The 16,049-nt window shown below is 39.2% G+C and overlaps 1 protein-coding gene across 3 annotated transcripts in view; it reads right to left on the reverse strand.

The window, feature by feature from the left end:
- Positions 1-16,049, reverse strand: part of LOC127450320 (serine/threonine-protein kinase/endoribonuclease IRE1-like) — an 80,376-nt gene that overhangs the window by 27,979 nt on the left and 36,348 nt on the right. For all 3 annotated transcript variants that reach the window (XR_007898945.1, XM_051714323.1, XM_051714324.1), the window contains 12 exons: positions 11,660-11,693; positions 10,117-10,189; positions 9,664-9,736; positions 6,876-6,998; positions 6,412-6,513; positions 6,069-6,330; positions 4,745-4,823; positions 3,414-3,579; positions 2,999-3,114; positions 694-882; positions 332-590; positions 6-96 (listed from right to left, as the gene is read on the reverse strand). Coding sequence is in view for 2 of the 3 variants with exons in the window: in XM_051714323.1 (XP_051570283.1) it covers positions 6-96; positions 332-590; positions 694-882; positions 2,999-3,114; positions 3,414-3,579; positions 4,745-4,823; positions 6,069-6,330; positions 6,412-6,513; positions 6,876-6,998; positions 9,664-9,736; positions 10,117-10,189; positions 11,660-11,693 (1,567 nt within the window). In the remaining variant the exon portion in view is untranslated. The remainder of the gene's footprint in view (positions 1-5; positions 97-331; positions 591-693; positions 883-2,998; positions 3,115-3,413; positions 3,580-4,744; positions 4,824-6,068; positions 6,331-6,411; positions 6,514-6,875; positions 6,999-9,663; positions 9,737-10,116; positions 10,190-11,659; positions 11,694-16,049) is intronic.

Below are 16,049 nucleotides of genomic sequence, written 5' to 3' on the forward strand. Positions count from 1 at the left end.
CTTGCCTGTAGACGATCGTTCCCTCAGCACCATGACCCAGAACATCTCTGGGGTTGAATGTTATGTTTCCAATTCGTACAATGTTGATCTCTTCCTCTGGAACAAAATGACAAAAAGAGTCGAACAACAGAAAGTAAGGCCAGACAGGTTGACTTTTTTACTATTTGTAATTTGGTGTTTCTGTTGGACATTGTTAGCATACAAATTGAAAATTACTGAGAGTGCGAAAAGTGTGTTTTAAAGGGAGTTTATTTAAGTCCACAGTGCCAAAAGTGCCCATAGTTGAAGAAACACCAACTGTATGCAGAATGCAGCTCTGAGCTGATCTCACCTGCGTCCTCGTGCTCATTGGCTGAATTTGCCGTCTCAGACAGGGACATGTTGGAGTGGTTTGACGCCCGTGGGGTGACATTAGGACTGCTGTGTGCGGAGCTCTCCGAGCGTGCGCGGGCCGCCTCCAGGAAGTCGGCGTCGGGCGGCAGGTCTGCAGGCGGGTGAAAGATGAGCTGCTGCTGCTGCAGGAGCTGCAGTTTCTCCTCCATCTGCTGCTGAAACTGCTGGTGCTGCAGCTGCTGCTGCTTATGAACACTCTGAACACAAACACAATGACACAATACATGATAGTATGCCTTTCTGATCACAGCTGTAATTTAGTACAGATGGTGACCTCAGAGCTCGTAAGAGTGTGTTTACCTTTGGGTAGGTGATGACGAAGGCCACCCATCCGGCCAGCAGGAAGGTGCAGAAGCTGATGGTGGCCATGTCCTTCAGCATAGAGTCCACAGGAGTCTCCACACGAGGGGGCCGGCCGGGGTTCTCCTGCAGAGAGGAGACGGGTGGAGGCAGTGTGCTGCCGTCCTCCATTCCACTCTCATTCACCTTCTGAAACACAGCACAGCACACACTCACTGTAAGACACAAAATACAGTATCACCTTTTGAGAAATAATAATTACATTTTAATACGATTATTTTGCTCATTTGTAGTGCAAGGGGAAAAAAGTACATCCGTTCACCCAAAACGAAGCCTTTAAGGCCCAGCTGAAGCCTCAGCCAATTGGTTGCTTCAGCAGTGGGTGGAACTAACTAAAAAGTTGCAATCCCACTAGCTAGCGCTCACATGTCACAGTTTAATCAGTTTGGGTGAACGCAGACAGTGTGATTAATATTAATGAGCCCAACAGCCTGCCTGCAGTGACAGACACTGAGCTGCAATCTACACGAGATAAGACGTGAGCAAACAGAGAATTCATCTTTGACTATTGTAAGTTAATGTTGTTAAGCAGATGAAAACATTTTACATTTGGTCATTTTAAATCTCTGACCTCTTTATTGTTAGTCTTTTTCACTGAAACACTGAATGACCAATAATGACTCATGTACAACCACCAGCCAAAAAACTGAAGGGGACAGACATTCAGGATTTATTTTATAGAGTCATGTGTGTGACAACAATATGTCATAGTATACTTCTAAACAATATATTGTATTTTGACTTTTCCATGTTTTTTGTTTGGCTATTACAGTTGAAGTCAGAAGTTTACATACACCTTAGTCAAATACATTTAAACTCAGTGTTTCACAATTCCTGACATTTATTCATAGAAAACATTCCCTGTCTTAGGTCAGTTAGGATCACTACTTTATTTTAAGAATGTGAAATGTCAGAATAATAGTAGAGAGTATTATTTATTTCAACTTTTATTTCTTTCATCACATTCCCAGTGGGGAATACAAAGACTATTGCGCAATGATTAGCCCCATTTACAGTATATCTGAAAAAAATTAATGCTGATATAGATCGATAATCATCTGGACAGTTTTTTAATTATCGATGCTTAAAAAAAATTCCAAGCCTATATATATTAGCATATATCTGAATATTTTGCAATATTTTATATATTTTCTATACTTATAATCAACAAATTGAAATAAAGTTTTATATTGTTCCATTGTTTTTAATTCCAATTTTGTAATGTTGTGAATCACTTCGGAGTGTGAAGATAACCTAGAAAAAAATACTTCTAGAATGCACTGTTAATGGAGCACATTGGTGCACTTGATAGCCAAACAAAACCAGGCTTCAGTCTCGCCACTAAGGGGGCTTTCACACCGGGCACATTTGCTGTGGTCTGATTCCGAGTCCAGTTGTTCCCGGTGCCCACGCAGCGTTGGTCTGGTTTCACACTCACTTAATTCTATCAAACCCCGGTCCATTTGCGTTCATCTTACATCATCACAAATACGCATGGAGAACACAATGCGACTCATCATACTTTTAGTTTTTTTGTTATTTTGGTGCCATTATGCACAGCAGAGTGAACGACAACTGCGTATATGTGCGCTTCATGGCGTAACTCATCAGATGTCCAGGGGAAGGCGGCTTGCTGCTGCTCGCAAACGGCGTTTTTTGAGGAGACAGCTGATTGCAAGGAATTCATTTGCATCTTTGTTTACACCGCACGCTTACGCTCGTTTCCAAGGTGAAGTTATCACCACTGTCATCTCCTATTATACCCTATATTTATTAGTCGAAACTAATGATGTCGTCATCGGCTAAAATGCATGTGCAGTTTACTTTACTTCCTGAACGAGTGCGCACCCGAGTCCGAGTTGCTTTCACATTCATGCGAATTGTGCTACAGTTCCATTGCAACTGAACTCAGACCACCTTCTACAGGTAGTCTCGGGTTCGGTACCGCAGTTCACTCCCTTGTCCACATGACAGCTTTCATATTACCAATTTTTAATGCGAACCGTGCTCTGTTTCGAACTAAACTGCCAGTGTGAAAGCACCCTAAGATATTTAAACCATGATGCGAGGAAAGTAAATTTAGCTCTTATAATAAAGCATAGCATTCATATGCCCTGCATGTAACCGAATCTGTACATCAACGATTGGACTGTACAGCCATCTAAAGATTCATAAATAAAGGAGAACATGGTCATCATCGGACTATGATGGACAACCATAAGCAAGCAAGGATGAGTGCTCTCACCTCTTCAATGGTCTTATCTGTGGTGGGGGGAATGACGTTGCTGTGCTGGCGGGGGAAGCTTTCCGGAAACTTCTCCAGCATTTTATTATGAGCGTCAGGTGGCGTCTCGTGGTGACCTACCCCAGAGAAACACTGATGATGAGTGAAAATAAAACCGCCTTGTGTGATATATTCCCCCCGCTTCCTGTCGTCTCTCAACTATCTCCTATCAATAAAACGGCAAATATTTTAAGTAAACAACATTTTCTTTAAGGATATTTGAACATGACTGTAAAGAAAATACAATTTCATTAGAGTTATATGAGTGAAACTATTCAAGAGAGTGAATGCTGCCACCTAGCTGCTGTAGGTGTGTCTGCACTAGGGGGCAGCAGTGGCTCATTTATGACTCGATGAGTGTAGTGTAGTGCAGTACCAATGAGCAGCAGGGAATTCCTCATGAAGTTGATGTGGTTCCTCTCCTTCAGAGCACCACTGAACTTCACTGTGGTGCTGGGAGTGATCACGCACTCCTGATCCTCCTCCATACTCCATTCCTGGTTACTGGGCCCCTCCAGCAAAGGAAATGTCCTACCACGAGGCTGACACATGCACACAGACTCCAGCTGAAACACTGATCATTCATTTAATTCTGGTTGTATAAATCACTAGGTTTTCCCAAACACTTCTGAGTCTGCCACCTGCACAGATTGTTTCTCTGCAACATCAGAAGCGCACAGCGTATAGGGAACATGGCTCAAGAGTTGAGTTTGAAACACTTCATTCAGCTCATGGATATCTGGTTTACTTGCTACTGCTTATTCTGTTTCCTTCTCAGACTTACACGTGATTTCAGATAAACCTGCCTCCTCAGCAGAAAAGAAACAATCTATGGTTGTTTGCTTAACAGATCGGTCAGACGGTCTCTTCCTGCGTAAAGCCCCGTTCACACTGTCAACAATTTTGTCGCTAGATGTCGTAAGTCTCTGTATTTCTTGTTGCTATTGGCCGTTCCTACTGCTGTTGCTCTAATGTTACTGGTTGGCTGCACAACTGGCCATAGCTTTAGAAAATCTGATCACAGATGAGCTAGTGGCCAGTAAAACAAATATATCATTCTTATTTGTTTTGCCTCTAATAATGAACATTCTGCAGGGAGTGTGCTTTTAAATAAACTACAGGTCAATGCATCCTACCATGAACAAGACGAACAATCTATTAAATCATGATTTCAACTCACAATGTCGACCATTTCTGAAACATTATCCAATCTGATAAGAAATCAGTTAGTTGTTACAGAAACATGATATAAAACTGTGAAATCGATGACAATAACTCCTCCGTCTTTCCTGCACTCGTCTCCATTATCTCACAGGAGACAGATGGCGTGAGCTCCACTGTAATTTCTCATTGGCAGTCGCTGCACGATATCGCTCTGCATTTGCATCAAGTTGAACTTTTCTCAACTTTGTCTCGTCGCTTGACACGCCCACATCCTGTCGCCAACGGTTGCTGTCGCTCGTGTCACCAGAAGTCGCCAGCTCTCACTAAAAATCAATGGTCTCCTGTCGCTTGCAGTGATAAAATCACTTAGTGTGAATGGGGCTTAAGCGGGCGGTTCTTGCTCAAAACAAGCTGCAGAGTGGACCAGACTTTATGCTGATAGTCAAAATTAGTCTACCTAAGGCATGTGTGACTCCAGTACCCTCCAAAGCTAAAATTACCTTAGAGTTAAGAAATCATGTTTCAATGTGAAATATCACTCACCACAACAGTAACCCCATCATGCACCAGTGAGGGAGATGCGTACAGGCCAGAGGAGTGTTTCCCCACATACAGAGTGGACCTGCAGGAATAACAGCCACAAACTGCACATTAATCACATTTTGGTGTTAAAAGTGAAATACTTTGGCTTGCCAAAGAATTGTTACCATATAAACAGACTGAGGTCTAAGTTGCATACAATGGTTAATTTGTATTTATTCAGGCAGTAATAAAAGTGATTTGCACACAAAGTCTTTTGGATAAAGATAACTACATTAGTGTTGAGATAACTGTGGTATCATGTTGAGTTTGATCTTACTGCAATTCGTTTTTAGTTCATAAAGTGATCGGCTGAGAGTTTCAGCTCAAAGCTTGTAAGCATTATGGAGTGAATCTGAACAGAAAGTGCAACTCAGGCAGTCTCTCTACATTCAGTTTTTTCCCCCACATTTAAAGGAAAACCAGACAGGATGTGGCTTTAACATTGGAGATAAAACATGCAGCGCTCAGATATCAAGATACATCGTATGCACATAACAGTGAATTTCAAAAAAAGGGTTTAGGTCACATTTCACCTTAAAATCAATAGAATTAAAATCATATTTTGCATAAAAGAAAACTTAAATATTTTTTTTTTTTTTGTGTGACATTATTTTCCTGACAATTAAGCACATTATAACAAACCATAAAAGTTTACTTAATTATGAAAATAAAATACAGCACTGTAAAAAAAAAAAAAAAAAAAAACAGCATAAATTAATGGCAGCATAACAATTACTACCATGATAAAAACTTATTTTTTAAATTAAACTTTATATATATAGGCCTTTAAACTGATTAAAATAATATACATTTTACTGTATTTTTTAAGAGCAAATACAGTAAACAGAGTAATAAAGTATTATAAGGTCATATACACTCACACATACATATCACTTTTTTTTTGCCCAATTTGGAATGACCAATTCACAATGCGCTCTAAGTCCTCGTGGTGGCATAGTGACTCGCCTCAATTCGGGTGGCGGAGGATGAATCTCAGTTGCCTCCGTGTCTGAGACCATCAATCCACGCATCTTATCATGTGGCTTGTTGAGCACAGAGTAATGAGAATCTAATTAGAGTTACCATTAATGGGAATATAAACGATAAAGGGAATTAAAATAAACCTCAAAAGTTAAACATCTGGACAGCTCTTCAATAGTCCTAAAACAGGGGTTCATTTTCTTTAGGTTTTTGGGTGAAATATGACTATTCTTGACAGTTTCCAGGAGATTAACCCATAAATAAACAATCTGTACTTGGGTGTGTTGTTTGAAGGAGTGCTTACATCAGCTTATCTTTGGTCTTCTTCTCTCGGGGAAACGGATACTTCCACTGTGTGATTCGGCCCACCTCTCCCGACATGAAGGTGAGATAACGCAACGTTTCCACAGCGACATTAGTGTGCGGGACCTTTCGCAGTCCCTCGCGCTGCCAGATATAGATGGCGACCACAGGAGACTCATAGTTCTGCACCCACTGCACGTCACCAGACTCGCTGTCCACCGTCACCACCAGACCGTCACTGTTCGATATAAAGTGAGCCATGTCTGCCAAACACAAAAAATAATATTATACAAGTGATAATGAAGAGGATGCAAGTTGGAAATGGGAAGCGGGTGACGACTCACTATATTTGGTGTCGTCGTCAGGCAGGGTAAAGGCATAGTCGGAATAAGTGGCGTTCCAGCGCAGCTCTCGGCTCTTAGTGTCGTACATGGTGATTGTGTACTCTGAGAAACAACATGATCAATTGATGAAATACAACATCATAACATCAACCACAAGTTTTCGATAAAATTCAGACCAATTGTAAAAGTTAAACAAGACTTTTACACTTTGTAGAAAGAAGTTGCCTTCATTATGCTGGTGTTTGGATTTGAGGTATAATTTATGTTTGCAGGTTCAAATAATAACAGCAGTATGATCAATAGTCCATGAAATGTCTTGGTCATTTTGGTGCCAACTTTCTGCCATTAAGTTTCCATCCAAGAGTTTAAAGCTAATTTCCATGAGCCCCAGTGTCTCCAGTTCCAGTACTGGAATTCTCTGTTCAGAGGGCATTTTAGATCTGCGGTCAGAACTCAAGTGTTACCTGTGCGGCCGAGGTAAATTAGAGAGGATGATGGGCAGAGCATTTCAGCGTAGGAGGAGGTCAACGTTTGCTGCTTCTCTCCAGTCAATAGATCCACCACATACCACACATCCTGTTTCTTACCTACAAACAAACATAAATGATGATGAGCTAGGCTACTAATACTCTGAACACGACTACTGCAGCCTGTCAAACTACAAGCTTAAAGAATATGGCATGCAACTGCTCCACACATAAGTATTTTAATGTCAGTTCTAATAATCAAAATGAATAATCGCAATTACAATATCAAAAGAAATAATCTGCAATTATGACATTCAAAACAAAACAAATAAAACCAAAAAGTGATGGTTTACAGCATTCAGTGCAGGGTTTTCCCATGAGCATGCTGTTTACCCATGTGGACTACAAACACCCAATTTGACCCTTTATCATCTTAAACTCCAAAGACAACTGATGCAGCATGGGTAAATGTGCTCTCTTGTGTGTGTAAACAGACATGAGCACGTCACTTCAAACACACCACATGTTTACACTGGGAAACAAGTGTGGTTTTCAGTCAAACAGGTCATTTTCTGTGGCTTACACGGACATATTCAACACAGTACGAATTAGTGCATAGTGCTAATGTTTAACCATTGATAAGTCCCCTTTAGGGGGATTAACATGTAATGGGATTAAGTCATTATCAACTCAGGTCTGTAGACTGATTTAATCACTGTTTGGCCTACTTCCCTGGGCAGGGTTGGTGTCATTATAGGTGTTGCTGTGCTTTGTGATTATGCCCCCCTGATGGTTAAAGACTAGGAGTGGTTCAGGCTGCTTCTTATGGTGTTTGCAGTGAAATAACAATGCCCACCCACAAAGCAGCCGTTAGGAATGGGTCAGTTCCTCAAATGTGTGCCACCCCTGATGACAAACAACACAGACTCGACATCCCGACTGTTATAGTATATTTGTATATATTATAGTATATTTTTATATATCAAACATAGAAAAAGTGCTTATATAGAATAGTTTGAGCATTATTTTAATCCAGGAAAATAAGGATGAGACTGTAAGGTCTTCGTGACCTTGCTGAGAGAAATCTGGGCACTCAGCCATGACAGAAAAGTACTAGGGAGAGAGTACTCTTCAAAGCACTGAATGGCACAGACAATGGTTAAAGTTATTGTATACTTTCATAATAAATGAATTTAAAAGGTTATTTTTAAAAATAGACTAACTACCAGAATTCCACCATTAAAAACAAGTCAAGAGAGTCTGTGAAATAATGGTGAACAAGGAGAGTGGAGAAGCACGCTTACTGGTTAAGATAACTGGAGGGGTAATGTGTGATAACAGAAGTGTATAAACAAGTAAGCTTCGAATGAGAGGATCAGACGATACAGCTGGTGTCTCGGCTTTGTTGTTTTGCTCAATAAAGTCTAACCTTTGACATCTGGAACCCCTGACTTCGAGAGTTTTCTTACTGAGAGAGAAAAAGAGTCTTCAATATTCCACGACACTGTGTGCCTGACAGAGTACAACAATTGGAAAAAACACTTTTTTGTGACAAGTTTGACAAGTCTTTAACTGCAGAAGTATCCTTTAGACCTTTTTCCTTTGTTGGACAAGAAAAGCTGGCTTCACACCATGTGATCCACATTGGGTTTTTGACCACTGAAAATGGGTCAAATTTAAACATTTTTGCCTGGAGCCATCCTAAGAGCCCTGATAAATGCACAAAAAATAAATAAGGGGTATATAATAAGAGACGCACTAATCTAGGGCACGACACCGCTTATGCGCATCCCGAGCTCAGTGATGAGCTTCAATGTAACCGGTGTGCTTCAAAAGTGAGTATGATTATTGTGGGTGAGCAACATGTAGCTTAGTTGAAAGCATTCAACAGCTTTTTTTTTTTCTTCAACAGTTTATTAAAGCAATCCGTTGTCTGTCAAATGCCCCAACATGAATTGGCAACAGACTCCACAACACCTTATAAATAAACCTGTGGACTATGCATAATAATGGGAACATTGCTCACAGCAGGCAATTTAAAGTCCGATAATGACTAAAATTGACATTTATTGATGAATGTGATGAATTTGTACAGAAGAAATTTTTTAAATAATGAGGACGAAACTTTTCAAAGTTTACTCGCTGATAGTAACTACACGCAATGTTGTTAGCATGCTTAAACATTACAAAAAGTGGCATCTTTTAATTCATCATTTTAAAAGAACCACAGCTAAAAATATTACACTTACTAGTTTGTTGTTGGATGACTAGTGGAGCATCCTGTTCCATTTGTAGAATGTGTTTCTTTCGATGACTTCTGTCTGCATGATTTACATCCGTCGTTTTCAGTCAATCATTTAAATGCTCCCTAACAGCCGATTTAAGTCGCTTTTTTTGGTGGATATGAGTCTAGTAGATCGAATTCCTCTGTTATATTTTGGAGTTTGTGTGTAGTAGCCCCAGTTTCACGTGAATTGAAAGTGCACGTTCTGTCCACGACACCTGGCTAAGCACCACGCGGCCACTGTCCGTAACCATAGTAACAGCTCCAGTACCCACACAGGCAGAAGAGTTTTCACATTTAGGCTTACAAAATCTTACAAATAACTCTTTTAAATTATATATTTATATATTATGTATATTATTTTTGCCACGTCTAAATAAAGGATTTCACAGTTTTAACAGTGGATTCGAAATTACTGCTATTAAATTAACCATGACATTTTTAATTGCAGTTAAAATAATGAGGTTTGAGTAGATCCTTTAACTGAATTGAGCCTCTTACCCATGTATAAGATGCCATCAGAACTGCGACAAGGTGAAGCTTGCACCAGCTCAGGTATGGTGAACGGCAGTTTCTGTAACAACAATATCAAATAATGTGTTGTAGTGTAGTGTCTGTAGCTACAGGTCAGCATATTTTAGCAAACTCATAGAAAATAACCACAACAATCCTAGGTGTTTATTCAGTGCTGTGGCTAAATTGGTCAGGAATAAAGCCTCAACTGAACCAGATATTCCGTTGTAGCACAAGAGTAATGACTTCATGAATTTCTTTACTGATAAAATTGAAATACAATGCCTAATGTACTTCTACTGACCACACATGAGGTCAATGTTTCACTTCAACCTGATAGTAATCATATCCAACACCACCGTTATTGAAAATATCACTGTCAGCTTCCAGAGAAAGAGGAAGCATTTCATGAGGATTAAAAATGACCACGCTCTCTCTCACCGTCAGTCCCTCATTATTTTTCCCTCCGAGAGAGTACAGACTGCCATCATGAGGGTCCGGGAGAAACGCAGGCCTGTCAAAATAAAAAATAGACACTCAGACACTTTGTTCAGGTTTTTAGCTGTATGACTGAGGTGTCAAAAGGATTGTTCACCCAAATAAAAAAAATCTGTCATCTTTTACTCCACTCATGTTGTTCCAAACCAGTTTGATTTCTAAAGGAGACATTTTGAAGAATCTTAATACTCTTTAAACTCTTTTCCATTTGACAACTGTTCATAGTAACCACATCGGTCAAGGTCTAGAACGGAAAAATTCCAAGATCTGGAATATAGCACACTAGTTGTACGTAGGGCTGGGCGATAATATTTCTCAATATTTATAAAAAAAAAAAAAAATAATAATAATCTCTATATCGATGATAAACTTTTGAGTAATTTTTGATATTTACATCTGACGATCAAATCAGGTGTGTGTCACTAAAAACGCAAGCAACTAGCTAAAACGCAACTAGCCAGCTGAATCCCATTCATGAAATCAGCCTGTTAGGAAATATTAGCTGGCTAGCTGCAACCTCGTCCTGCTGTCACTGAAACCAGTAATGAGGCTAAGTTGCCGCTAGCTAGCTATACGGATAATATGATATTGCTGTGTACTGAGCAAGACAACACTGACAATGCAATACAGCTATCGACTGAACACAACAACTCCGACGTCAACACCATTGCTGTTTATTTATGTACAAGTTAGTTACAGTAAAGGTTTTCATGATCCATAGCGCTGTCATGTCTGCTAATGTTCTGACACCGGCAAGACTGTCTTTCAGTGGACATATTGACTTTTAAGCTACAGCAATTACATCATGTACAGGTCACGTGGCGTAACAGGCGTCAGGCCAAAACCAGAAAAAAGATGAATGACCATGAGGAGAGTCAAACTTCCACTGAAGATGATGAAATTGTGGTGAAATACTTCAAATTCAAAGGTAGTTTACTCTGTGGAATTTACTTTTAAGTTATTCATTCTTGAGGTCTAACAAACATGTGTAATGCATTTCCTCCCCTAATGGTGCGAAATGTACTGTATATCGTGATAAATATTGATCTAGAATGATATGAAAAAAATAGATATCATGATAATACTTTTGGCCATATCATCCAGCCCTAGTTGTATGGACTACTTTTAAGATACTTTTATAGTGTTTTTTTTTTTTTTTTGCTATTTTGGGGCTTGACAGGCCCAGTCCCCTTTCACTTTAATTAAATGTATATGAGCAGCTAGGATATTCTTCAAAACATCTTCTTTTGTGTTCCACTGAAGAAATCCTTTGGGGTTGGAACGTGAATAAAATAATAATTTAATTTCTGAGTGCACTATTCTTTTAAACTGCGAGTATATCACACATTTTATCAAGCGGTTCAAGCGGGCGATATCATGAACAGGAAGAATCGTGCTTGCTCAGCAATTTGCTCAGTTCCTGTTGTTTGACTTTCTCCAGGTACAAAATGCTCACAAGCACTTGCGTAAACAGAAAAACACTCACTCAGAAACATGCGTCGGGACTTGCAGAACAGGATCTGTGTCAGGAAAGACAAAGAGTTTCAGTTAAGAGTTAAGAACACTATCACAGGCAAATGAAGGTTTCAGCAAACATAAGACAAGACAAAGATGATGATGAGCTGGCCATCAAACCAGGAGCTGTAAGACACAAAGATTTAAAGGAATATTCTGGGTTCAATGCAAGTTAAGCTCAATCGACAACTTTTGTGGTATAATGTTGATTCACACACACACACAGACACACACACACACACACACCATAGCCATAATGTATTTTATACTGTACAAACTATATATTCCATCCCTTAACCCTAACCCTCACATAACTTTCTGCATTTTTACATAAAAAAAACAAACAAAAAAAACATAGTTTAGTATATATTTTTAAGCCTTTTATAGCATAATTACACGTGTATAATCTAGAATAGTGCTAGTGAATAGTCCTCATATACCATATATACCTGAACACATACACACACACGTTGGTATTTGTGGTTTACGAGGACTCTCCATAGCCATAATGTATTTTGTACTGTACGAACTATATACAGTATTCTATCCCCTAACCCTACCCCTAAACCTAACCCTCACAGAAAACTTTCTGCATTTTTACATTTTCAAAAAAACATCATTTAGTATGTTTTTTAAAGCCTTTAGGTTTACGAGGTCACTTGAGGTGTCTTGGCCTCTTTCATCAGGATAATGCACCCTGCCACACTGCAAATATTGTTCGGGAATGGTTCGAGGAACATGACAAAGTGTTCAAGGTGTTGACTTGTCCTCCAAATTCCCAAATCGAATTTGGAGCCAGATTGGTGCCAGATGGGCTGGTTTCAGTATTTCTGTAACTGCTGATCTCCTGGGATTTTCACACACATCAGTCTCTAGAATTTACAGAGAATGGCCAGACTGGTTTGAACTGACAAAGTCTACGGTAACTCAGATAACCGCTCTGTACAATTGACTGCTATTCTGAGATGCGTGTTGATGGCGTTTTGGTGGCACGAGGGGGGCCTACACAATATTAGGCAGGTGGTTTTAATGTTGTGGCTGATCGGTGTGTATATATATATATAAATATATATATCATTAAATGCGGTATATTGATGGGAAATTTAAAAAAAATAATCTATCGCCAACAATCAGCATAGATTTTTCTGATAACCGATAGTTCCAAAAAGCAACTATCGGCACCGATTAAGGGGTAAAACCGATGAAGTCAGAAGTTTAAATACACTTAGGTTGAAGTCATTAAAACTAATTTTTTAACCACTCCACAGATTTCATATTAGTAAACTATAGTTTTGGCAAGTCGTTTAGGACATCTACTTTGTGCATGACATGAGTAATTGTTCCAACAATTGTTTACAGACAGATTGTTTCACTTTTAATTGACTATATCACAATTCCAGTGGGTCAGAAGTTCACATACACTAAGTTAACTGTGCCTTTAAGCAGCTTGGAAAATTCCAGAAAATTATGTCAAACCTTTAGACAATTAGCCAATTAGCTTCTGATAGGAGGTGTACTGAATTGGAGGTGTACATGTGGATGTATTTTAAGGCCTACCTTCAAACTCGGTGACTCTTTGCTTGACATCATGGGAAAATCAAAAGAAATCAGCCAAGAGCTTAGAAAAAATTGTGGACCTCCACAAGTCTGGTTCATCCTTTAGAGCAATTTCCAAATGCCTGAAGGTACCACGTTCATCTGTACAAACAATAGTACGCAAGTATAAACACCATGGGACCACGCAGCCATCATACCACTCAGGAAGGAGATGCATTCGGTCTCCTAGAGATGAACATAGTTTGGTGCAAAAAGTGCAAATCAATCCCAAAACAACAGCAAAGGACTTTGTTAAGATGCTGGAGGAAACAGGTAGACAAGTATCTATATCCACAGTAAAATGAGTCCGATATCGACATAACCTGAAAGGCTGCTCAGCAAGGAAGAAGCCAATGCTCCAAAACTGACATAAAAAAGCCAGACTACAGTTTGCAAGTGCACTTGGGGACAAAGATTTTACATTTTGGAGAAATGTCCTCTGGTCTGATTTTTTACTGTTTGGCCATAATGACCATCATTATGTTTGAAGGAAAAAGGGTGAGGCTTGCAAGCCAAAGAAGAACACCATCCCAACCATGAAGCATGGGGGTGGCAGCATCATGTTGTGGGGGTGCTTTGTTGCGGGAGGGACTGCTGCACTTCACAAAATAGATGGCATCACGAGGAAGTAAATGTATGTGGATGTACTGAGGCAACATCTCAAGACATCAGCCAGGAAGTTAAAGCTTGGTTGCAAATGGGTCTTCCAAATAAACAATGACCCCAAGCATACCTCCAAAGTTGTGGCAAAATGGCTTAAGGACAACAAAGTCAAGGTATTAGAGTGGCCATCACAAAGCCCTGACCTCAATCCTGAATTTCTTGGCAGAACTGAAAAAGCATGTGCGAGCAAGGAGGCCTACAAACCTGACTCAGTTACACCAGTTCTGTCTGGAGGAATGGGCCAAAATTCCAGCAACTTATTGTGAGAAACTTGTGGAAGGCTGCCCAAAACATTTGACCCAAATTAAACAATTTAAAGGCAATGCTACCAAATACTAACAAAGTGTATGTAAACTTCTGACCCACTGGGAATGTGATGAAAGAAATAAAAGCTGAAAAAAAAAATCATACTCTCTACTATTATTCTGACATTTCACATTCTTAAAATAAAGTAGTGATCCTAACTGACCTAAGACAGGGAATGTTTTTCTAAGATTAAATGTCAGGAATTGTGAAAAACTGAGTTTAAATGTATTTGGCTAAGGTGTATGTAAACTTCTGACTTCAACTGTATTATTTTTCCAGTGATTCCTTTTTCCAGTGGTCTCCTCATTCTGAACAACTTTGCCTCAAGAACCATTGGTGTGAAACAAATCGTTCATTAAATATTTGAGATTATTTAAAAAAAAAAAAAAAAAAAAAACTACTTTTTCTAACTAGTCCTAGGCCGTTCACCCGATCTGAACCAAATCAGTGCAGAAAGATTCTCTGGAGTCCCAATATAAATAATTATCAAAAAAGTTGGAACGTATGGAATGGCCGTGGCCACTTTTTCTTAAAAGGTCAAAGTTCTTGAACAGAATGAGATATCACCACCAAATTTAAAATGCTTGTGTAGGTCAGTCTGAGGACACATACAAATTGCCCACCAATGCCTCTTGGTGGTGCTGTAACAGTCAGGAATGTAAAAAACACCATATCTTTGTGCCTCCTTTGTGCCTTGTTTTAGGTGCTTACAGGCTGTCTAATTAATACTTACTATGTTACATATGTACTTAAAGGACCTTAAAGGCTTGAACCCCATTAATTGCTGCTTGCAGCTATATTTTTATTTTATATTTATCTTTGCACGGTTTCATTTTTCTTGCAATAATTTGTTTTACTTTCTCTGAAATGTTGAATTCTATGTTTTTATACTTCCAACTGCGAAGCACTTTGAGCTGCATTTTATGTATGAAAGGTGCTATACAAATCAAATGTATTATTATTATTATTATTATTATTATTATAATACAGCATCACTCTACTACTGTGATTTAGACACCTAAATCATCTCTTTAATATGTCCAAAGTGCACGACTATACAGCACATCTGAATATATACCAGGTTATAACACTTGTCTCCATCGTTTGATCATTATTTCATGAATTACTGCTGCCATGATCGATAGAAAATGTACACAAATGTCTCTTTTAAATAAAATTCAGTTTACTGCCTGCTTTCCTCAGGCGGTAATAGCACAGTGTTAATTGCACCAGGAAAATAGCATAGAGTTCTGTGAATTAAGTGCAATCTATAATGAGCCTAATTTACACAGAAAGGAGGCATGTTTGTGTGGAGAGGAATGACTTTATTTAAATACCCAAGATGCTGCGCTATTTCAGCACTAATTACACCTGCTGAAACTACATTGCGGGTGGTTAGTAAATAAGACACATATTTTTGCGCTGAAATACAAGCAGAAATGACAACTGTTTTATGAATTTGCTCCTGTGTGTCTTGTCTAACAGCACAATATAGCACGTCCTCTCATACCTTATAATCCCTTATAGAATATCTAAATGGAACTGATGTGCAGTCACAGGTGTGAATATCTGCTGTTTTACAAGCAATTCAAATGTTGCTCATCCAATCAGATTTTAGATTCAAATCTACCTCTTTAGTAGTGGAAAGGGCAGTAACTGTAGCTCCAAGCTCTGAGACATGCTCTACCTGTGCATCAGGTTTCTGAGATACAGCAGGGTGAAACGCAAGCCGCTGCAGCCATGTGATTATAGAGAACAGAGTGGCTAATGTGCCAATGATGGCAGCTTCCATTCCA

This window comes from Myxocyprinus asiaticus, chromosome 13 (assembly GCF_019703515.2).
Source record: "Myxocyprinus asiaticus isolate MX2 ecotype Aquarium Trade chromosome 13, UBuf_Myxa_2, whole genome shotgun sequence".
Lineage (NCBI taxonomy): Eukaryota > Metazoa > Chordata > Actinopteri > Cypriniformes > Catostomidae > Myxocyprinus > Myxocyprinus asiaticus.